The 25914-nt window shown below is 35.6% G+C and overlaps 1 protein-coding gene across 3 annotated transcripts in view; it reads right to left on the bottom strand.

Annotated features, from left to right (window-relative positions):
- The window catches only part of CEP120 (centrosomal protein 120), a 94734-nt gene that overhangs the window by 26112 nt on the left and 42708 nt on the right, over nt 1–25914 (bottom strand). Inside the window, exons 10-18 of one of the 3 annotated variants that reach the window (XM_036903171.2) lie at nt 21674–21823; nt 20748–20930; nt 18334–18430; nt 18084–18236; nt 17366–17455; nt 13902–13994; nt 12698–12859; nt 9115–9237; nt 2740–2838 (exon numbers count right to left, since the gene is read on the bottom strand). In XM_036903171.2, the coding sequence (XP_036759066.1) occupies nt 2740–2838; nt 9115–9237; nt 12698–12859; nt 13902–13994; nt 17366–17455; nt 18084–18236; nt 18334–18430; nt 20748–20930; nt 21674–21823 (1150 nt within the window). The remainder of the gene's footprint in view (nt 1–2739; nt 2839–9114; nt 9238–12697; nt 12860–13901; nt 13995–17365; nt 17456–18083; nt 18237–18333; nt 18431–20747; nt 20931–21673; nt 21824–25914) is intronic. The other 2 variants (XM_036903172.2, XM_036903174.2) reach the window with 2 other exon arrangements.

Raw genomic sequence — 25914 nt, 5'->3', positions numbered from 1 at the left:
CCCTCCAATATATGTTCTGTTCATTAATATCCAAAGCTAATCTAATTAGGTTCCCATTGACTGGAACCAAGAATATTACACAACAGGGCTCATCTCCTTATAACAAGTCACATGGGCTATGCACCAAACACTGTATTAAAATGCTTTAGAGACCACTCCTAATTCTCTGAACAACCTGTGAAGAACAAGCTTTCACTGTACAAATGAGAAGACTAACCGGAGAAATTAAATTACTCAAGTGGTAGAGGTAGTTAAGAGGCAGAGCCCAAATCGAACCCAAGCTCTTGACTCCGGGCCATGTTCTAAGCACCTCATATGCTGCCTCTCATAGACCTGCTACACTCTTATTTTGAACAGCTACTCTCATCACATAATTTCCTTGTTCCCAATGCCACAGGGGCTCCTTCCTGTTGTAGAGTATGTAACCTAAGTATCTTGGCATCGTGACTTTATATTAGCCGCTTCTTTCCCAAAGTCACTGTAATTCTCACTATCAGCCAGTCTAGCTAACAGTCAATGATGCCATTTTCCTCACTGGGAAATGCCAAGTCATTACTCCTTCTGCCTCGATGCTTTGTCAGAAATCCCTAGTCTCCCATGGCTCACTTTCTCCTCCTTGAAATTCTTCTGTTATTTGGATTCTGTGGTACAAAACCAGAACACTATGAAGAGGAAAGAGCCTGAGCCTGGATTCTGGCCAGATGCTAGCTCGGTACTTAGTATGTGTGTGATCATGGGCTACTTAGCTTCTCAAAGTCTTGGTTTCTTTTTTCTGTAAAATGGAAATAATGGTATTACCTGCTATATGGGGATCTTGGTTAGGATTAAATGAAAAGATATGAAGGGCTTAACACAACACCTAGCACAGAGTACACCTTCAATTAATGCTACCTGTTCTACTGGTATCATTATCATCCTCTTTCCCTCTAGTTGTTGTTTCCCTTATTAACTTTCCTTCTCCTTCAATATAAGAACTCTAAGTTCCATCTGCCACCTCTGCAAAGGATTCCTTCATCTTTTCTTTAAGCCTAACTTATCTTTCAGAGATCCACATTGTTGAGTGCTTGTTGAATTTCTTTCTGCAACAACAATTACAATGTCACATTTGCAAGTCCTGTTTCCTTCCCACATCCCAGTCAGCCTCTTGTCCTCGCAGCCGTATTTCTAATACTAGAAAACTCTTTCCAGACACTAAGGCTTCAGCCCTTAACATCATCTTTGACTTTCTATTCTGCACTCCAATCATGTATATTGTACTATATAGAATATACCACAACCATGTCTTTTAAAAGAATCTGTGCCATATTCCCACTGCTGCCTCCTCTGTTCCAGTCCTATTACCCGAAATGACCTCCAACCAGTCCTATTACCTGAAATGACCTCTAAACTAGGCCCTCCTCTTTCTCCAAGTAGAGTCATGCTTTCTGACTTCCAGCCTCTTTGCTATAATCATTCTATTCATCGTACTTATAGAATTTCCCCAACTACTTCCCTAAGTCACAACCAATGCTCTAGAGGGCCATCTCAACTACCTCATCTTCTGTGACACCTTTCCTAAGTCCTATTAAATAGATGTACTTCCCTCTCCCCCGAGTACCCAGTGTGGTTCTTTTCAGGGCTCTTACTATTGGGCAGTAAATGTTAAGATTTACTTTTCTTTCCTATTGCTACATTGCAAACTCCCTGGGGGAAAGACCTAAATTCTACTTCTATCTATAAACCTAGAGCGGTAGTTCTTGAATTAGGCCCTCAGTACTGTCCATGATTATTCACTCATCTCTCCTTAGTCTTGTAAGCATTTACAAAATATATCCACTTTGTGTAATCTAATTTATACTTATGCTTACAATCTCAACTCATCTACAAGCTATGTTAAGGCAAACTGTGCTACTTACTCTCGTGCAGTCTGGTACACACTCCTCTATGAAGGTGGTAAGCATTAAGGATATTTAATAGCATTTGATGGTTATAGAGACACATTAAAAAAAATACAAATCTGAAAGACTCTGTATACCAAATTTCATTCAGAATAAAACTGACACATTAAAAAAAAAAAGCAAAACTTGGAATAATCATTACTTAAACATTTTAGATGAAGTATATTAAATTCAAAAAATACTCAGTTTATTTGACCTTAATCATGTGAAGAAAATACACTCAAAAATAAGGTTAACTTTTCATGAAGCTAACAGCACTGGCTCTCTAGCAGCAGAAAAAAAAAATGCAAGAATAATTCAGGACACTACTATCATTTTTAAACTCCTGTAAAATTATGCAAAAATTCCCTGTGATTCCTTTTCTTAATAAATTTCTGTGTCTTCCTAAGATTAACATTTAAAATATGTTTTTAAATTTGAGGATATATTAAGTTTCTTAAGTCATCCTTGTATTTCTCCCCCAAAAGGCTCTCCTAATGGTAAGAAATTAATACTAAAGAGGAAAAGTGTGGTGGTTTTACAAGTGAAAGTGAAAGACATTTCCCAATTGCTTCTGGGGAAGACAATAGTTGGCAATTAAAAAAAAAAAAGTACCTAAAAGTTTCAGTTTTTAATTAAGAGGAGGATCTTTTATATAACACATTGAAAAAACAAAAACAAAAAGCTTCTAATTAAAAAATAGCACTGGCGATTCAATGCAGACATCTTAACATAACAGATACTGCCAAATACGCAAACTTGTAAAGAATCAAGGGAAAAAGACGTAAAAAGAATAATCCATCAGCAGTTATAAACTACATACCTGTTTAAGTCTGGCAAGTTCTTTCAAAGCTCGTCCCCACTGCTGCTTGTAATGCAGTTTAGACTTAGTTGCAGATTCCAACTTTCTTTCAAGTTCAACCTAACAGTGATTAAAATCGTATCAAGTGAAACACTATACCACTGTGTACAATCACTGAAAGATAATATATACAAAGAGTCTGGCTTAAAAAAAGAGTTTATATAGTGTAACATACGACATCATCTAAAACTGTTACATAATTTGCTATAAATATTATGGCACATGAACATTTTCTTGTTTAAAATATAGTCGTATTTTTACTGCCTAACAGCCTATACTAAAAGGAACTGAATTAGTCTTACCCTCCAGACAGTTACTATAAATGTCTTTAAAAATGTGTGTATTACAGAGAGATCACAGAGTGAAAAATATATTCATTTTTTTCACAAAAAGCGATTCTAAGTCTGCATTCCAATTTAGTTGGCACTCTTAATCTTAGAAACCAAATTATTCCTTTTGGAGGTCTATCACTATGTGAAATTTTGTCTTATAAAGAAGAGAGCTTAGTAGAGATAGTTTTAAACTCTATTTTGGTAAAAATCTTACAATGCTGAAGCAAAAATATTTTATCAGAAAGGAGGTTACTAGGAAAGAGTACAAAGTCAAAAATATTTTAAGAATGTTAAACCCAAGAGAAGAGTAATGCTCCCAATAATACTCATCTAACTCTCATTTTTTATTTTTCCTTAAATATATAAAGAAAAACACAAAAGTGAATCAATTAAAAAAGCATGGTTATTTATACTTGCAGCAGGCAATCTGTTGTGCATGAGCTGAAGCCAAGTTGGCTGAGTTCTAGAATGTACTCTGAATGTTTCAAACCAAGTACCAAACAAATTCATGTAAGCTAACAGTTTTACTATTTAAGTGATAATGTAATAATATGTCTGAATTATAGTAAAAACTGTTACTCTAAATTGGTCTGATTTTTTTTTTATCAAGTCTAGTTTTTCCCATACAACAAAGCTCCTAATGTTTTGCAGGAAAACAAAGCCAAAGACACTATCCAAAAATTCAAACTTCTGAAAACTCACATGAAAATAAAATGAAAGGAAAAGCAGATTGCCAAATTCCCTTCACAAAAGGCCAAAACATGCTCTGCAGTAATGTAATATATGACTTCATGGAGTCAAGGTCTTTCCTGCTTTACAAATTCCTGGTGCTTGGATTTAAACGTGTTGACATTTCACAACTAGACTCACATGTCTTAAATTGATAAATTGATAATCTTAATACTCTGAGATTATCAAAGATGATCTCTTCCACTTAAGCCCCAAAGATTTATACATATTTAACAATAGGATATATGTCAGAGCAATAGCAAAAATCTTTTTATAGCTGTGAGATAAGAGAATAGTATACAATCATAAAAGTGATCATGTCCACAGGTCTTGGAGAAGATCTAGTATCCAGGATGGACCCAAGGATGAGGGTGAGGACTGGGATGAACCTAGAGAGATTGCTTACACTTGATGGACTGACTCAAATCAGAAAAAGCTGGGTAGACTGTATCAATTTTGCCATGATTATAAAAAATAATTCACATTTGCATAGCTATTCATACTAATTTAAAATACATGTATAGTCAATACATATAATTTATACCTAATAATAAAACTATAGCTGGCAAATCTGATATACAAACCTCATTTTTCTAATTCATTCCTACTTCCAAATCTGTGATTCCTAAATTAATTTTTTTAAGGATACAGATGCTTCTCTGATTCTAAAGACACATATGGACTGAACTGCCAGGAAAAGGCACACAACTCAAGTTTTTATATACCTTGAGGGCTCTCAAAGACGTTGACTTAAGAGCCTTTATTGTGACTAGATCTGAGACCAGGGAAAGTCCTTGCACTTGTATCATGAGCCAAGTTAACAGACTCCTGAAAAGAAAACTCAGTTCAGGACTTAGTGTCAATTCAAGACTAGTGAAGATGGAATGCGCACAAGCTAGTGTTCACTGGTTCTGCCATTCCCCGTTTTCTACCCTTGACGTAGCCACAAAGCTACTCTGCTGGAGATATGGTTTGTATTTGTCTCTGATCCCCTATTGCCTAGTTCCAGTCTGTCACAGGAACTCGGGTTTCTCCCTTGAAATGGTTCCCACTTTTACTCCTCTCTACTCAGACTGCCATTCCCTTAGCTCAGGCGTCTCATCTCCTCAGCCTCAAATCCATCTACAAATCCTGCCAACCACTATTAGAACAATTCACTGTCTACTAAAAAATCTACAATAGCTGCTACTTGCCAATATTGAGCCTAAACTCCTCTGCCTAGGTTGTGAGGCACTGCAAATTATATTTTCCATCCTACTTGCTCAACCTACTTTCTTGGTATTCCTCAACAGGAAGCCTGCCACCAGGTTGGTGTCCCCTATATCCACCTCCTTGCCCATGTTACTTCCTGAGACTGTCAATTCTTTTTCTTCTCTGCTTACTTGAGGCTCAACTTAAAACTACTATATGATTTCTAGTTCACACTAAACGATTTCTCTGTTCTGAGTTGCAAAGAGTTTCTATCACATTCCCTGGTATATGATTATACAAGGTCATTTAAGGCTGAGTTACCTCCCCAGTTATATTACAAACTCCTTAAAAGTGAGGTCCCAAAAGGATAATGTACTTTTTCTCTTACCCCTTTACTTTTCCTCATTTTTTTCCTTTACCCTAAGATGAGGGTGGGCAGATAGTACTCACCAAATATCCTTAAATACATAAATTTTAGCTTCTGTGTTCAACTTCCATATGCTCTACTAAATTATGCTTTCCATATTTTATTCTTTAAAAGTCCCCATTATTTTTAAGCCATCTAAAGGACATTTCCTTGCTAAAACCAAATCACAAACTATTACTCACTTCTCACATAATAAAGGGAATTAAGAATTACATTTGGTAAAACCATATCTTAGTGTGAACTTTAGACCATTTCAGTGAAAATGGAAATACTTGTTTTATATTGAGTAGAGTGGGTCATAAAAAACACTCTCAATCTGACATAATCAGAAATTACAGATGGAATCAGAAATTTTCACTTATGTCTTCCTTTTTGTGCTTTTAACTTTGTTGCTACTTAAGAAATAAGATTCTGCCCTCTTCTGGCCTCAGAAAAATGTTACAAAGAATTTTCAGAAGAGCTGAGGAGCCTGTTTTACTAGGCACTTAAACATGCAATGTGAATTCATTTCATTAGGACTGATACAGAAGCAGTTATGCATTTTTCCCCTCTCTCTGAACAAGCTCATGGTACTATTTATACTTGTAGTGATTTTTATCATTTTGGAAAAAGGAATTTTAAAAATCACTTAGAATTTATTCCTATGGTGGGTAATATCTAGTTTATATTCAGAAAGACGAGTAAGATAATGCTTCTGTTCCAATTTGAGCTATTTAGTCTCTGAACTTCCCCAAGGTAAAATGGAAATGGTCTTCAATACTTATTAGAGTTTCTGAGAATCAGTGAGATCTTATCTGAGTGCTTCAAACAGCTCTGTTAGGTATCACAGAATTCATATTTATAAACAAGGAAAAACTTTTAATATTTGGTATTCCCAAAACAGGGGTGGGAAATGTCCAGCTGAATTGAAGTTCATTGGTAGAGAAATGAGAAGGTGGCCAAAAATGGAGAGAAATGAAGAAATTGTCCAGATACATAAGAAGCAGAGTTAACAAGACTTTACAATTAATAGATGTGGGAATAAGAAAAGGAACAGACGGCATGACAATTGACAGGCTGTAGAAACATTTAATAAGCTCTGAAACACTAGAAGAAACAGGTTACTTCATACTCTGTTCAACTCAAAAGAATTTTACCATACTCATTCTTGTCTCTAAATTTTCTATATGTCCACCCTTTTTGCTTCTTAATGTTTCTTCCTTCAAAGAGTAATTCTTCTATCTATGCATGCTTTAACCACCCTGTCCTCTATTAAAGCTTCAGTTTCTCCTTGCTTTTAATTTCTCGTTCTCAACCTAAAAATATTCTCAGACTTTCCTACCTCTAAATAAGCTTTTGTCAACAGACTTTAAGCCCCTAGGCTACATGTTTCCTTATCTACTTTTCCATTTCAGACTTCTATAACCATCAGCAATCCGACTTCTTAAGTCAGTGACTTCTTAACTGCCGAACCCATGGCCGTTTTCTAATCACTCTTGACTTTCCCCTCCTGAGCAATTACTTTTACTACTTCATTCTTGAAACTCCTCTTTGTCTTTGGGACACTGCCCTAGACTCTTCTTATTCCTTCTCTACACTTTTTTAGGCCCCCTCCCTGACTCTCGTTTTTTTGTCCATGAAATAAACTTTCCCCACGGGTTTAATTTTCTGTTGTCCTTCTGAAATACTCCTTGAGCAAGTTCATCTACTTGTAAGGCTATTTCTTTACTCAAGTCAATCCCAAATCTATGTCTAGCCCTTTTCTGTCTTCCTACTATATTTTCTCATTTCTAACCACTTAGTGAATTCCTCCACTTATTCTGCTAGCATCTCAAATGTACTTTGTCTAAAACCAGAAGTCTCTACAACTTTCACCGCCCCAAAAGTTCTTCATCAAAAATTCTTCTCTATTCATGTTAGCATTCATTAAGTCAATCTTAGAAACTTTACACTAAACTCTGTCTATTCTTACTAATGAAGTACAAAATCTTTAACTTACATCTAAGGTCTCCCGGGGCTGAAAATTACTTTTATTTCTAGCAGTCTCTTTCCAGGCCTAATTTTGAAATTACTATTATAATGATTAAGCTCTAGGTTCTAGTTATCCAAATATGCAATAGACTTTTTAACGTTTGTACTTCTATTCAATACCTCTTCTTAGAATCACATCACCCACATATCACTTAAAATTTCATCTATTCTTTTGGTTCCATATCCAATCTGATTTCTTTGTTATACTTAATGTGTTGATTTTAGTAGAAATAACTTTGTTTCCCCTTTCCATTCACAGCAATTAGTAAGAGAAAGTTAGACGATACCTGCTATCATTTATCTTTCGCTATAATTATTTAAGTTCCTTGTCAACTTTTGTAACTTGGTGACTCTATGTACACATTACACATTTCAGTCATTCACAGTAGCTTTTAGCATAGTGTCATAAATAGTACACATCTTTACTGTGTAATATAAAATCCACTATAGCCATCAACATCCTGTCAGGGAACCAGAAATCATTCTTGGTCTTTCAAACAGAGTAATTTAAAACAGGAAACTGGTCAGATAATGAAAGAGCAGAAATGCAAGAGGAGGTATGTATCGGCAACCCAGTGATCACCAGGAGCGGAAAGCCCCTACATCTCCTGGGAAGGAGTGGTTCTTACTACAAGGAACCCAGAAATTGGGGGTGTCAAATGAGCTGAACAACAGTGGGGATTATCATGGCTGCCTGATAGGAGATAGAACAGTGAAAAGATGCAACTACTTCCAGAGAAAAAAGGGAAGCAGAAAGAGAGGAGGAGGAACTATCCTGGCATCTTCCCAATTCCCACCCACCCATCTTCTGTTAATGCCCTCTAGTGGCCTAACCTACAGAAGAGAGAGGGCAAGGAAGCCTTCAGTGAAGTACAGTGGGAAAAGACAGGCAATGGCTGACACAAATCCTTAAACTTCTTAAGGTTATTTGTCTTTGTATGCTGTATCTTTTTCATAATGCCTAAATATTATACATATAAACTATAAAATGCAAAAACACATGCTGTCAAACTTGGGTGATCTGTTGGACATTATACATTTTTTAATGCCTAGAACCTGAACATTCTTTTTGAGGAATCCCAATATAAATCAGAGGGAGGACCTGGCTGCCAACACTAGAAAACAAATTAGGATGAATATCCCTTCTTGCAAGTTAAGAGTGGACTGCAGGACTGTAATTTAAGTGACTGTTCCTATTTGGGATGCCTAGTCTGAAGGGCAGTAACATTGCAGAGAGAAACAGAGTTCAGCGGAATGACAAGAGAATTGGAATACAGAATCAAGTGACAAGGCAGTGATGGCACAAACAGGAGCATCCTGAGCAATGTGAGCAGGTAGGCCATGCCTTGCTGTCCTTGGCTCCTGTCCATACCTGGGCTGGTTCGTCAACCTCCCTGACAGTTCTGTTAATACTTTTATTCCTACAGTTAGTCAGTTTGGTGGTTTGCAACCAAGGACTCTAATGAGCACAAGCTGTAACTGGTAAAAGCAAAAACTTCAAGTACTGACACTATTACATGCCTTGAATATTCTTAATTGTTAACAGAATACTACAGCGAGATGTTATCATGTTATATATGCTAGTATCATTAATTAATTTTATAAAATGATCATTAGCACTAAAGTGCCATAAATTGACATAGGTACCTTTTCTAAGGTGAGAAGATTTATTTCAGACTGTAGACGGATTTCTGGTTTGTTGCTTTGCTGATCCTTGAACTGATGAAACTCTTTTTCCAAAATCTTATACCTTTTTTCAGCATCATTAAGCTGTATTTAAAAAAGAAAAAACTATTAGAGCCATTTTAAAAGTGTGTGAAGTTTAGTATTACAGAGTCTCAACAGTGTTATTTTTTATTATTCTAGATCATGTTCACAGTAGAAAATTTAGAAAATACATAAAATATAATGAGGAAATTTAAGATCTCTAGTAATCTTAAAAATTTAGTAAACCAATTAACAGTTTACAAAAACTTAAAAATATGAAAGTTCTTATAAAACCAGTATCATGAGAATGTTTTTTGTTAAATTTTAGATGGCAAATGAAAAAGTCACCTTAAAAAAACACTGATACTTTATACTTAAGATGTCATATGTAAAAAAAGATGGAGCATTACAGAGATACAGGGTTATTATTGATGAAAATAAATTTAATTTTAATGCAATATTTATTGTTTGTATAATTTGATGCTATATAATTTCATAATTTAAGTACTATTACATCTTAATTTAATTTAAAGATTATTTAGCCCAACCCCTTCATATTTCTAGGTAAGAAAATTGAGGGTCAAAGAGCTAAATAACCAAGGCAGTGCAAAAGAGCTAGTGAGCAGAAGCATTACTAGATTTCAGAACTTTTCATCCCTTAGACTAATATTTTAATGAAAGCAGGCAATACTTCCTTAAATTAAAAAAAGATGGCCTGCTTTGACTAAACATTTTATAATTTTCCTTACAACAGTTTCAAAATTACCAAAAAAAAAAGAATAGGAAGATGTTCTTTTCAATCTGGGATTTTTTTTTTTTTATCAAATGCAAATAGGTATTGCTAAAGATGATTTCCAAAAACATATCAATATGACTATCCATCATTAGATAAACCAATTTTCTCTTGACTAAGACATAAAACAATGAAATTTGAAATACAAAAATCTGTGATGAAATGGAACTTAAATTACCAATAAAATTGTTTTGTGTCAAATACAAAACAATTCTAATTAGAATTCATCTACCATCTTTATAATGAGGTATTCCTTACATGAAAATTGTCCACATAACTGAAGTGTACCTCTTTGTGAACATCTAAACTTATATTTTTAAAGTTGAATGGAAACCTTTCTAAAGTATCTCTCTCACATTTCTGTTTTAAACAAAAGTGAATCAACTTAGTATTTGGTATTTTTTTTCCACCATTCAAGAACATTATCATAAACAATTACTCCAATCAGTGGTTACAATCAGGTTCCAAAGCAATAAGCTACAAGGCTTATTGGGATCTTTTTCCTTTGCCTAAGGGTCCATAAACTACACTGACTTTTTGAGTTCTCGTAACTGCTTTTATTTATTTGAATGTAGATAGTTTAACCTAATCAGCTTCCACTGACAGTATGTCTATCTGTCCCTTCTACCTGTCTAGTTAGAATTGCGTGTACAGTACATGTAATTTGGTTCAAGTAAGGGACTCTATAAAGTTTTCTTACATATAAAATGTGAAATTTTTATAGTTAAGGGCTTAGCAATTTGGTTATCTCAGAAACTTCCACTGCCAGCTCCCTCCAGTTTTTTTCCCAGGTCTTAGATGATATTCTAGGAGTGCCTCAGGTAATTTTCCCAAAATACCAGCTCTTCCACAAAGGTTCTTCCCACAAAGACCTCAGCTAACTAACTACTCCCATCTGGGATGGTGGGGGGGGGCGAGTTTCAAGAGCTCCTCTGGGGACTCTCAGACATGCGAGGAGCCTTCGCTCTAGATGGCTGCATCTTCCCGGTGAGTGGGAGAGCAGAGGCACAACTGGGGAATCCCACCACAACTGCCCACTTGTACAACATCAGCTTTCATACTTCACATAAGACCTCCACAATAACAATCAAATTTACATTTACAATCACCTAAATAATGTGATCTTAACTGACTCTGAACTTCTATGGAAACTATTCTTCATTCCAGAATTTACTGAAAACTTTGGAGGCATTCATCATACACTGAATCTACACATTATCTATACTGAAAATTTCCAAGCAGGATAAACTTACTTTTTAATAGTTTGATCCTTCTTTTTTATATCACATATTTATTAAGCCCCTATTATGTGCTGAAGACTGGCTGGGCTCCAGCATACAGATATAAACAAAATCAGTTTTATAGAGCCAACACTAATCAAATCTGACACTGATCAAATTATCACATTAATGAAAACAGTAAGAGCATTATAGCATATCATAAAGAAAAAGAATAGAATCTGATGAAAGGATACAACAAAAACTTCACCTACACTTGGGAAGCAAGGGTCTGGGAAGATTTCTCTGGGTAAGTAATGTTTCAGCTGATAACTGACAGATGAGAATAGTACCTGAGGCCCAGAAAAAGTAGCACCCATTAAGATGCTATGGGTGAAGCAAGCACAGTATGCTTGCGGACCTAAAGGAAGACTAAGGTGGCTGGAGAATATACAGCAAAACTGAGAGAGCAGGAGTTGAGGTGAGAGAGGTAGGCTGGGTCCAAACTATGCAGAGGCTTGTAAGACCAAGTCATGATTCTGATTTTTCCTATGAGCAGTAAGACGACACTTAAAGGTTTCAGATGAGGGTGTCATGATTCCTTAATTTCAAAATTATCACTCTGGCTGCAACAGGAAGAACAGATTAGAGGTGTTCAACTGAAATAACACTTACAGGAGGGTCAGGTATGGATAAGAGGATCACGTTGGGTTTTAATGCCTTCAAGACATTTGAGGACAGATATTGAAAAGGGAATGAGACATATGGTCAGGAGTACAAAGGGAAGGTCTGTGATATAAATGTGAAAGTCCCAGAGGTTCAATGGCTCTGAAGCCATGGGCATAAAACTGTTTAGTACAAAGTAAGTCTGAGCTTGAAGGAAGTTCAACATTTAATGGCTAGATAGAGGCTTCTGGATAGACGGCCAGAAAAGTAGAGGAAAGCAAGGATAGTGGTGTTCTGGAAGAAGAGAGAAGAGAATATACAAAGCCATGGTCAGTAGTGTTGATGCTGTCAGTAAGTCTGCTCAGTGAACTGGCTGACTCGGCCGCTGGTGGCTTCTCTGAGAACTGGCTGGCTGGAGAATGCAGATGGAAAGCAGAGTGGCGTGGGGTGAGACGGGAGTGGAAGGTGTGAGAAAAGGGAGAGGAGCATAGGGAATTCTTTCATGAAATTCAGTTCCTAACTGAATTTGGTCCAGCTGTATATAAAGAATATCTATGTTTGCTAAAAGGAGATTTATTAGAAAAAGATTTTAAACTGAAAGTTCCCTGAAATAATTCCATGTAAGTAATTTTAAAGGAATAATTATATTCCAGTATAGTCCTTAGGTCTGATTTAGGGAAATAAGATCCAATTTAAAGTATATTTGGTCTCAGTGCAATAAATTTGGTTAACAGTCCAAATTACTGTGAATTTTTATAACTTTTAAAACTTTTTAGTAAACTACTTCTATTATTTTAGAATGCAAACAATTTCGAATTATAAGGAGATGACAGGTATTTTATCCAACCTGCTGGTGAAGTCGGTGTTTATCCTCCTCCAGCTGCTTGATCTTTAATCTTTCTAGTTCCACTTGGTGAACACAATCTTCTCTGGCCCGGCGGATGGAGTCCTGAAGTTCTTGCAGGTTCCGTTCACGTTCTGACTTCAATTCCTTTCTTTCTCTTTGAAGCTTAAAACAAGTGCATCTTTAAGAGGCTGGCCTATTCCCAGCTGCATTATACTAATCAATATTCTGTTATCCTTATATACAGTCAAGTATTCAAAACACTTACACATTTATTTTTATATCCTTTTCAGTTATTAGAGAGTTAATACTTAGTATACCAACATTATAAATTTTCAATCATTTAATTCTAATAGACAAAGTATATATAAAAATCCATAAATGACTTATATAAATTCAATTGAAAAAATCCAATCACTTAAAATTCATATTTGAACAAAACCCATTTTCTTATGTAAGCAAATATGCCCAAGTTTCTTTTCTTCCGTAGAAACTTATTTTCTGCCTAATGACATACAAGATAACAGAGCCTTAGTATTAGGACAAATATACATTATATTTAAGTTTAAATATCTACATCAATTTAGAAATCCCAGAAAGTCTATAAAGGTTAGGGTGATATGCTAAGAAAATTTGAAGAAAAATATGTGGCTAAGGAAGGGGCATATAAAATTAATGCGGAAGAAATTCTAATTATTTTGAAATGACCTGGATAGTAATTTTTAAAAGTATTTATGTAAAGATTTAAAAAGTATTTAGCTAGAATTTAATAAGACCTAACAAAAATGCCAACTAGGCATAGTGGACATAAGTTTACATCCGTTCTTGGGGTCTAATCTTTAATGGGCAAGAAAGAGGAATATTCTCTTCTTACTGAAAGCAAAATCAGGATTCTACTCTTTTCTCTGGGTAGTACAACTACCAGTCCCATTTCCATAATGGAAAAGTTAACCAAAAACCCTCACCACCACAGAAGTCAGCCAAAGCTGGCTGAGTAACAGTTAATCATTTCAAGTAACACTTTCCTACCCAGTCCTCACACTCTAACATAAAAACATCTTTTACTCAGATAAATAGCAGTTTTCTCTATTATGTCTGATAGACAATTTCCATAAAGTCTACTCAAGTATTAAGGAAAAAGAAGTGAATGGTATGAACTTAACGTATGGATTCTGTGAAATGTGGGTGTGATAGATGCACATATTACCTCTGATTCTGTAATGGCAAGCTGCTGCTCTCGCTTCTCTAAGTCAATTAGGGTTTTCTGAAGTTTTCCTTCTAGAACAGTATATTCAGCCACCTAAAATATAATAAAAGTCACCTTATCTTTTCCCTAAATTCAAACCATAAGTTAAAAAATGCATGTATTATTTTACTGAAACAGAAGATCCCAGAACGGGAAAATCATGAATTACATACACCAGTTCAGAGCAGAACTTCTTTCTATTGTACTCTAGGAAGGAGACCCACCTAGCTTCTGCCTGGACATCTCTAGTGCTATTAGTCTCCTGTGGAAGCCCATTCTTCCACAGGGCAGTTAGATGGCTCATAAAATTTTGTGTAGTCAAAACCTAGCTCCTTAAAATCTGCCTTGCTCAATACTCCATACTGAGAATATTCTGATGCCCTCTTTGTCACTTACATTGTTTCCCTAGAACTAAACCTGTTTCTAGATCAGCTAGTCGGTTTCAAGTCAGTCCTTTACTACAGGTACACTTACAGAGCTCTTGACTGCTTCTGAAGCCAGAGTCCCTATTGGACCCCTAGCAGAGTACCCCAATTTCTACAGGCCTGAAGTCCTGCTCTACTCTGTAAGATGTGGGTTTGATTCAGGATAAGAGATCTACCTGCTCAGCCTATACAGGATGGAGAACTACCATGGTTTTCTATCTTTCAGCTCAGACTAATCATTTTCAGTAGGAATGTCTGAAACAATTTTTCTGTCATCTTCACCAACTGACCTCCAAGTCCTAGCCACATCCTGATCTCACCTCCTATAGCCAATAAAGCCCTGGTTTGGCGCTCCTTGGAAGCCTACCCTTCAATCCTACTTCTACCTCTTGAATGGAGAAGAAAAGTGTATTTTCACATATTTGAGTCTGGTGATAGCCATCACATATCCTCCTAGTCTTTTTTCTTCTGCAAGATAAACAGAAATTTCAACTCTTATCCATATACTATGATTTTCACATACTCTAATATCTTGGGTTTAATCTAGAGTCTAGATACTAAACTAAGTCCTTTAAAAAATATGGCACCCAGATGTGATCTCACTAATTCAGAGATCAAAGAACGTGTGCTGCCAAATACTAGGGCAAGGCATTCTATTACCTTACTCTAAAATTGTTATTTGTTATTTGAGAATCCTAGTCCCATTGTTTGTGATGTCAAAGAAAATCCCCAAGGTTTTTTGTTTTTAAAACTGAGACAGCTATACCCACTGTCCAAGTGACAGTTTAATATGAATACAGAATTTGACATTTGTCCTTGTTAAACATTATTTTGATGACTTAGGCCCAACATACTGACTAATCAAGATCACTTATATTAATTCTGCTAATTCTACTACCTACTTTTGGTTCATCTAAAAACAGAGTAAGTCTAAAAAGACTGCCAAAAGGATGGACAAGCAAAGATTACTTGGTAAGTTTTCAACTTACTACACTGAAACTAATTTAGGGTTGGCGGGGGGCAAAAGGAAGTTCAGTTATGGCACAAGTTGGATTTGTCACAATTTTAGTAATTTTATTAACTTTTCAAATTTTTTTATGATTTTGAGTTTTGTAAACTTCAATACTGGAAAACTCAATAGCAGGAAAAGAAATGGTTCAAGGATAAACTCACTTTAACTTAAGGGCTAATGAAAAATTCAAAAAATTTAAATATTTTCCAGCTCACTCAGATTCAACTAATATGTGATACTTAAGTACTATACATATCACTTAATATATAATTCACTTTTAAGTAAAACTAATATAATGTATAAATACGTGTGAGGGTTTCTAGTTACACTATTGATTATTTGAATACTCCTTAAGAATAGAGGCTTTGGAATAGTCTTATCTTTTTCTTCTTTTAGCTTTTTTTAAAGCTTACTGGTCTTTCAAGTTTTTAATGGTTGAAAATTAAGTTAGATAAAGTTGAAATGGTTATTTTCAGGTCAAAGGCCTTGGGGACTTCTGCTTCCACCTAGAAAGACCAACTTCCCTTGGCCTCCTCTGTAAATGAAAACTGAACAACATGTATGAAGCAATTGTTTCTACACACTGGACAATGCAGCACAGGACTATGATCCCTGAGACACATAACTCTAGCTTACTGCCTGGAGGCAGTTTCCAAAGTGCAGCTCATAGGAAGGGAACCCAAACAGAGCCTAGCAATCTCGCTGAGTTGAGGAAACAGACTGGAGAGGCTGAGGCAACTAAAATTTTGTGAGGAGAGGGGAGATATGTATAGAGAGAGAGCACTGGAGATCTGCAGACTAGTCCCCTCAAATCTGAGGCTGAATACCGATCAGTGTTGACTGAGCTGAAGCTCCATGAGGCCGGGGAAATAACCACTGGAATGCAACAGGTGGAACAATTCCCAGAGCGCAGAAAGGTCTGAGAATAGTTTGCATTCCGAGTAACCAGAAAAGGGAGACCTTGTGATGCACTAGGCATCACAGAGTCCTCCGGACAACACTGCTAAACAGCCCAATGCCAAAGGATGCTCTGGATTCAAGCCTAACAAAACTTAAATGGGTCAAACTCATCCCAAGCAAGTAATGATGTACCAGAAAAAAACGAACACTCTTTCAGGGAATAAAACAAAATCCACCCGTCAACAATTTAAAATTGACAATGTCTGGCATCCAAGAAAAAATTACCAGGTACACAAAGTAGAAAAATGTAACCTATAACCAGGAGAAAACTAATAGAAATAGACCTCAAAATGATACAGATGCTAGAACTAGTAGATAACCTATCAAAAATTCCAGATATTGAGAACTGTAAAGGAAAACATGAACATGATGAAGAGTAAAGAGGAATATATTTTTAAGAAACGACCCAAATGGACCTTAAGATGAAAAATACAGTATATGATATGAAAAATTATGCTGAATGGGATTAATGGCAAATTAGGCCCTGCAAAACAAATGATCAGTGAACTTAAATTCACATCAATAGAAAATATCCAAAATGAAACTGAGAGGTTTTTTTTTGGGGGGGGCAAATGAAAGTTCAGTTACGGCACAAGTTGGATTTGTCACAATTTTAGTAATTTTATTAACTTTTCACATTTTTGAAATATTAACTTTTCAAAAAAAATGACTGTAATAATCCAGTTATCTATGGGTCAATATTAAGCAGTCTAACATGTGTAAACTGGACTCTAAGAATGAGAGAGGACACAGGAAAAATATTTTAAAAGCAATAACCCAAATGGTTCTAAACTTGATGAAAACTGTTAAAAACAAACAAACCATATGATCAAAGAAGCTCAAAGAATCCAAACAGGTAAACACACACACATAAAGATACAGAAAAGCAAGGCCAAGTATAATCATATTGCTGAAAACTAGGGTAAAAAATGATGAGAGGAAAAAAGAGACATCTTACACACAGAGGACCAAAGACACTGTCACTAATATTATTTCTCCCCTCCTTCAATTTCTATATGAGTTATTACCTTTTTCTTTACTAGTGATTCTCTCTCTCGGTCCCTTTTCTTCCATTCCTCTGCAAGAGCCTGCATATGAGCCAGTTCTTTCTGCTTTAGCTACAAAAGGGAGAAAAATAAAGTCCCCAGGAACCCGTAAATATTTCAAATAAACAAACCAGTAATTTTCAGTTAATACTGATCACTGATTTCTTTCAGGCATTCCATTTCATTCTTAAAAAACAAAAAACAGGATGCCTGAAGAAAGTAATTCCATATAATTCAGGAGAGTATAAAGCCAATTGTAAGGTCTGTTTCCTAACTCTCTTATTTAAAGACTTGTGGTTCCAGGTTCCAGCAGGGTATCCTACATGAGGGCCTTGAAATAAAGACACTTTCAAGTTCTTAACCTCTGAATTCTAACCTTCAGTCTTAATTTTGCCCAAGATTCATGGAGAAAGTTTAGGAAAATCCTGCTGAGACACTTTTAGCAAGCTGTCACATATTGAGCATTTTTTTACTCTCATTTTTTCTTTATGAATACAACTTTCTTGATACTCAAAGGGACTGGAATGTATACACATGGAACACAGAAAAGCCTAAAATGGAGAAAGAAAAATATACCATGTAGACAAAAACAGACTTTTTAAGTAACATTTAAAAAGTAACCTGATTTTCTAACAACCATTTGATCAATAAATGATCAATAAATGAGAGATGCTCTCTCTCAAAAAAAAAAAAAAGTAACCTGATTTTCAAAAATGTCTTCCTGCATCTCTTTCCACATTTCTAGCTCAAGTGCTGCTTTGTATTCCAGGGTTTCACGAGGCTCTGTCTGGATTTCTAAAGGGCACGGCGCTGTAGGAAGAGAAGATGGCTTCTGTTGTGCAGCAGACAAACCCTAATACATGAATGAAAAAGCATAATGAAACAGTCACACACATGCATGCATTAGACTCATTTTAAAGAATAATTTTACAACATTCAATGATAGCTACCTGAGATGAATCAGAGATAAAAATCTCACGCATTTTTACTAGTCCATAATCTTCCAGAGTCACTGTGTAAGAAAGATCTATTATCCTGTTGTTTGACCTACAAATGAAATTTTAAAATTCCTTAAATTTCATGGGAACGCATTTGTATTACTTTTCCTTATATTTCCCCAATGCTAGAGCATTGTGTAGGGCACCATTTCTTGTACCTGACACTCTTGCTGCTGAAACTGCAGTGGCTTCTATAGGCTTCAAGACCGTCCAGATACATGATTTGTATTTTAACACCCTATTAAGGACACACCTACATTGATTACAAATAACCTACACCAGCTGCAGATTATTTGGAACTAAAAATCAGAAAGGAGAAATTTAAAACTGCACTGCTCACAGGTAATTACCACTAAAATTTAATTTCCTCCCTCTCTTTAACTGTATGTAGATACACTTGCACTCATGCACATTAGATCATACAGTTTTGTCCTTTTTGCCCATTTACATGAGGAGCATTTTCTCATGTCATAAATATCAATTCAAAAATGTAATTTTAAATGCCTATAAAATATACTAATGAATTACTGCAGTAAAAGAAACGTAATTCCCTGCACTTGATTATGTATGTTATTCTGAATTCTTTTTGTACCTTCCTGGAATGAACACACTCATACATCTCTTACTGGATATGCACACTGTGTCAGGATAACTATGTGTTATTTTCATCAGAATGAGTAACTCATTGTATCACAAAATAGCATGTGTCATCTATCATTAAACAAGTAAAAATAAAAGAATATTATAGGAAAAAATCTTTTAACAAAAAAGTGTGACTTTGTCTAAATCAAATATATTCCACAAGCCCTTGGTCAAACAAAACTTTAATGAATAATATTCTACAAACTTGAACTCTTAATTAAATAACATTTATATTTTCTTCTAATCTCACAGATTTTAGAAGAAATGACTAAAGTATAATGAAAAGCACGTTCATGCCTGAAGTTTTCACTCAGGTAAATTTAAAACTTTTCTGCCTACAGAGTATGGCAATAAAAGTTACAGTTCATAACAAACAGCACTAAAATAATTTCAACTCATTATGACTTGTTTTCACTGAATTCTACTTATGATGAAAGAAAAGAATGCTTATTTTTAAAATGATTTTCAGTTAACCAGAATATTTGATTCTCTAAAACATCTATTCCCAGATCATCGAAGGGAATAAAATTTTACTATAAACCCTTCAGTCCTAAAAGTGATTATGGATGGGCAAGACTTAGGGAAGAAATTTTAATAACACTTGTATTTATCAGCTTTTTACTGAACCTGATTTCTTTCTACATTCTTACTGTGCTTTAAAAATAAAGGCATGTGATGAGCAAAACCAAAAGTTTCTGTGATGACTGCCCTTGTACTGTTCACTATGTAACTTATTCATTATGTAAGAATTTGTTCTACATGTAAGAACTTGTTTGTTATGCCTCAGAAGATTGGAGACTGACGAAAATTAGGCTTGGGGTGGATTAATGATTGTGCATTGAGCATTGACTCCCTTATACAGAATTTTATTGTCGTTAACAACCATTTGATCAATAAATATGTGAGATGCCCTCACAAAAAAAAAAAAAAAAGACAGACTTCCAATGGTAAAATAAATAAGTAACCAGGATGTAATGTATAGCATAAGGAATATAGTTAAGATATTGTAACAGCTTGGTAGGGTGATAGCTGGAACCTAGAATTATGTATATAAATGTTCTACCACTGTGTTGTACACTTGAAACTAATGTAATGTAATACTGTGCGTCAACTACCCTTCAATAAAAAATAATTATTTTAAAAAAAATAAATAAATAAAAATAAATAAAAATAAAGGCATGTGACAGATCATGTTAAACTATATTTAGATTTCTACTGTTAAAATGATCATTCAGATCTTTGTTTAAGATATGTGACCTCATGTTTTTCACTGTGGCATAAATTTCAGTGCAAAAAAAACCCCAACAACTCATTTTTAGATGTGTCAAACATTCTCAGGCTTTCCTTCAGGGGCAAAAGTTAAAATACCTTTCAAGTAGAAAAATAGTCACAGTCCTTAACAATGCAAAATAATGTAAAAATACATTATAAATTTGATCTTGGATTAAGTAAATAAAAAAACAGATCCTGAATTTAAAATTTTTATGCTGAAGAGTGGGGAAGGAAATACCCACCAGCTGCAGTAATATTACAGTATTACAAGAGCAAAGATTCTTCACACCGTGAAGTATCATGGGTATAAAAAGCAAAAGAGCAAACCTGGTATAAAGCCCACAGAGGTCAAAGAAGAAAGATCAGAAAAACGATTCCATGAAAGGAGAAAATGTTATGTAGCTAATCGGAACAAAAAGCAAAGGTAAGATTAATGTTGGGAAATACATTACCCCTGTGCCGCTATAATAGGTACACTTTCACTGAAAGTTTGACGCCAACACTGTTCACCATTAGAACCTAAAAAGCGAGTTTTTTCTGAAGACAAGATGTTAGAAAGCTGGATTCTGGCAATTCCCAGAAGTAAATCTTTACTCATTTTATCCTTGTGCCATAATTCAACCAGCAATGGAATCCTAAAGGAGAGAGAAACGTGTTCATACCTATCAACTCTGAACTAAGTGTTTTCTGGACTAAAACCTTTGCATTCCCTTAATGCAGTCAAAGATGTTTTTGTTAACTGGAATGTAAAGGCTCAATTCCACAGGTAACAAATAGGAAATACTACTACATTTTCTACACCTCTTTCTATGCAATAAAGAAAACCCTTCAAATACTATTATTTCCACAAATGGTTAATTTTTAATCTTCATCCTCGTAAAATCATATACAATTTAAATAGTGATACTCTAAGAATAAAAAGACATTTCACAGATCTCATTTTTCCTCACAAATCCATTTCATATGGCTGGATTAACAACCCATTTTATCTAGATGAAAAAATATAAAAAACAAATAAAATACTACAGTCATTCAGTGAATCAATAATAAGGACTAAATAGTTCTTAGCCAAGAACTATTCTTCACATATTATATTAGGACAAGGCAAGACTACTTTTTGAAGCTCCTTCATTACTCATAGATTATTAATATCCAAACTTAGGCAAAAAAGATGAAAATCTGAAAAGAGCCTTCATAAGCACATAAAACTTAATGGAAGCACAAATGTCACAGATGTTACTAGTATATTTGTTTCTAGATTCTCAAATGCATAAACTGCTGTGGGTTTAAACTTATAGGAATTCCTCTTATTAATAAGGTACAAATTTTCAAGAGCTGATTTGAGAGAATACTATCATACACACCACGTACACATTACCTTAAGAAGGTATCTTGCAGCTGCTGAGGTACAGTTGCAAAATCAAATGCACAGTAAGACTGGGGAAGAAAAACTTCCATGTTTTTTCGAACTTCTACAGGAGGATTAGTCATAATAGGAGCTGCACTTCCAAAGAATGGATACGAGTACCTAAAATTTGAGGAAAAAAAAATTTTTAAATACAGTTTGATGGTCTTATAATTTATCAATCTAATGAGATTGATAGTCTGTTTAAAATATATATAATATGAATATTATGAATTAATAGAATTTTTAAATAGATAAATGGTACAAACTCATGGTTTTACTCCTATCACCAACTTTAAAATCATACAAGTATTTTCAGTGTTTATATAATAATTACAGAAATTAAAGAAAAAATACATTATTTGTATAGCACTAGTAGCCAAAGTTGCTTTACAAGTATCTTTCAATGACCTTCTGGGGAAGGAGGAGAATGCTGGTACTTTGAAGGTAATGACACCAAATGCAGAAGAGACAGCTATTTTTATACACTTCGTAGGAATGAAAATGACTCCACAAACAAACCAAACTGCCATCTGTTTAAGAATTCCTGGAGGGCACGGGTCCTATCTTTTTAATCTTTGCACTTCCAGGAACAAATAGGCAGTTTTCACCGTATAATATACACTCAATAAATATTTGCTAAATTTAATTTCTAAAACTATTTTCCTTTATGTGATAATGTCCTGATTTTTTATGGGCTAAAAAACCCTTAGTTAACTCCAAAAGGATGCATACATGTTATTGTCTTTAAACTGAGAATCAAGGATGAAAGCAACTCAAATATACTACACATGAATTGAAGGGTGACATAACACAATTTCTTCATCATAAAAACACACCAGATTAAATGGTAGAATGCTGACTACTGCTAAACTATTTTTTGTATTTAAAGCCAAATGTAAAGATATGATAATGCTCATTTAAATTTCATCTCGTATCTTGTTATTCATTATAAAAACTAGAATTTAAACCCTACTAGTAAAAACTGATTTTCCTACAAGAATCCTATCCAATCATTCAATTCCTATATGATTACATATCTACTGAATTAGGCCATCTTCATCTCACAGAGAGAAAAATCAATCCCCTATCACTCCACTCCAGGATGTACTGATTATTTTTTAAAAGGCAAACGCATTAAACTTCTTCAAATACCAGTGTTAATTTCACGAATTCCATGGTACAGTTGCAGACTGCAATTGCACACCAATGCAGAAATGACAACATAAAACTTACCAGAGCAAGTTAAACAGCTAGCACTTTAAAAAGTACCTTAAAATGAATCAAAGACAGGTCTAGTAGTCCTTATCAAGAGAATTCTATGTAGAGTGTTAAGTGGATCATTACTATTTCTTCAGTTTGAAATGTTCTTTCCCCTTTTCTTTGCCAAGTAAACTTGTAGCCTCCCTCACATACTGACTTTTTTCTGAATCTATCTTCTTTCCTAGGTTAGCTCTTTATTCACATAGCCCATGTATCCCTAATATCAGGCACAGTGCTGGCACAATGTAAGCACTTAATGATTAAACTAATGGACCTTGTGGCAAGAAGGAAACCCAACAACTAACATTAGTGCTTTCTTAGTGGGCTTGCACAAGGCTCCCCCCTCACAGCATCCATTTAATTTTAGGTCATTCCTATGTTTCTATGTTTCTGGCCAACATCATCTCTAGGTATCCTAAGATCAAATTCTCCAGGACAGCAGAAAAGAGATCTCAGTTTAAGGAGTGGAGGGAGAAAAGACAAAAATTAAAGAGAATAAGTAATAATTCCATTCTAAAAACAATTTTGAGATGGTCCATATAAGCCCTTTGAGAAAAGCTGTGATAGAAAGCCTTTTTCTGGCCTTCACTTTTCAAATTAAAGCACGTTTTAGTAATGATTCTCAGCACCTAACATGAGGTAAAATGCAAACTTAAGTTGTGATGGACACTCTCCCATTCTATGAATTCATGAACTTAGTGCTGGGTCCCTTTGGGTCTATTATTCACATTGAAGCTCAGAGGAATTTGGAAACAACCTGATAAGAAATCAAACAACTGAAAAAGTACATGCAAGTAAGAGTTGGTTTATGCATTTGAAAAGCCAGGTATGCCTCAAACAATAGCAGGAAGCAATGTGTAGTTGCTGACATTCCTGGTAATGCAATCCACTATTGGATTGAATCCTGGATTGAAAATCTTTCAGGACAGAAAGATTTTCTCACTTTAATCACATAAAGACCATCAATGTTATTACAAATACTAATGCTTGCTCCAAAGAAATTTACGAGGAGAAATGAAATACTACAAACTAAAACACATTATTTTATTATACTTAGCATATACATTAGGCAAAAGTCTATGAAAAGTTATTATTAAAAACAAACTATTGGCAGGGCGGAGCCAACATGGCGGCGTGAGTAGGACAGTGGGAATCTCTTCCCAAAAACATATATATTTTTGAAAATACAACAAATACAACTAATACTAAAAGAGAGACCAGAAGACACAGGACAACAGCCAGACTACATCCACACGTGTGAGAGCCCAGCGCCTTGTGAAAGGGGTAAGATACAACCCCCGGCATGGCGGGACATGAACACGCCTCCCCCCAGCTCCCGGTGGGAGGGAGAGGGAGCCCAGGACTGCTAAACACCCAGCCCCAGCCACCCGCACCAGAGCACAGACACAGTGCATGTGTGGAGGGCTGAAAACTAGGGAAACAGGGCAGCAAGATCTCTGAGCAGGTTCCGAAGCTGATGCCCCTGTGACAAAGAAAAGCGAGTGATTTTTGAAAGTCTTAAAGGGACAGGGACTTAACAGCTGGACAGATATAACACAGGTCACAGCCCAGTGGCTGGAAATTACAGGGAAAACCAGGTGCACTAACCCCCTGGGCAACAGCTCTGAGAACCTTCACGGAGGTAAACAGCCAAACAGTCAACCCATCCATCACCCCTGCGGGTGCTGCGAAAGCAGAGAAGCAGCCTGAGACAAACTCCGCCAACAGAAAGGGAAATTTCTCCCTTCCGGCCAGGCAAGACACAAAGACCCACTCTACACGCAATTACCCAACACAAGCCACTAGGGGTCGCAGTTGTCCCAGTAAAGAAAGGCCAGTAGCAAGTGAAAAGTTTGGCCCTCCCACCTGACAGTCAATAGCACCTGTCAACATGAAAAGGCAAAAAACTATGATCCAGACAAGACTAACCCAGACAGCTTCGGCATCTGCTACATCTTCCCCTGAGAAGGAACATGGGGATATACATTTAACCAGTCTTCCTGAAAAAGAATTCAAAACAAAAGTCATAACCATGCTGATGGACTTGCAGAGAAATATGCAAGAACTAAGGAAGGAGAATACAGAAATAAAACAAGCTCTGGAAGGACTTCAAAACAGAATGGACAAGATGCAAGAGACCATTAATGGACTAGAAAACAGAGAACAGGAATGCAGAGAAGCTGATGCAGAGATAAAAGAATCTCCAGGAATGAAAGAATTCTAAGAGAGCTGTGTGACCAATCTAAATGGAACAATATCCGCATTATAGGGATCTAGAAGAAGGAGAGAAAAAGGGATAGAAAGTGCCTTTGAAGAAACAATTGCCGAAAACTTCCCCAAACTAGGGGAAGAAATGGCCTCTCAGACCACAGAGGTACACAGAACTCCCATGACAAGGGATCCAAGGAGGGCAACACCAAGACACATAATAATTAAAATGGCAAAGATCAAAGACAAGGACAAAGTATTAAAGGCAGCCAGAGAGAAAAAAAAAGGTTACCTACAAAGGAAAACCCATCAGGCTATCATCAGACTTCTCAACAGAAACCTTACAGGCCAGAAGAGAATGGAATGATATACTTAATGCAATGAAACAGAAGGGCCTCGAACCAAGACTACTGTATCCAGCACGAATATCATTTAAATATGAAGGAGGGATTAAACAATTCCCAGACAAGCAAAAGTTGAGGGAATTTGCCTCCCATAAACCACCTCTACAGGGCATCCTACAGGGACTGCTCTAGATGGGAGCACTCCTAAAAAGAGCACAGAAAAAAACACCCAACATACGAAGAAGGGAGGAGGAGGAATAAGAAGGGAGAGAAATAAAGAATCATCAGACTGCATTTATAATAGCTCAACAAGTGAGTTAAGTCAGACAGTAAGATAGTAAAGAAGCTAACCCTGAACCTTTGGTAACCACAAACTTAAAGCCTGCAATGGCAATAAGT

Source organism: Manis pentadactyla, chromosome 13 (assembly GCF_030020395.1).
Source record: "Manis pentadactyla isolate mManPen7 chromosome 13, mManPen7.hap1, whole genome shotgun sequence".
NCBI lineage: Eukaryota > Metazoa > Chordata > Mammalia > Pholidota > Manidae > Manis > Manis pentadactyla.
This window is presented reverse-complemented; position numbering and strand designations above follow the sequence as displayed.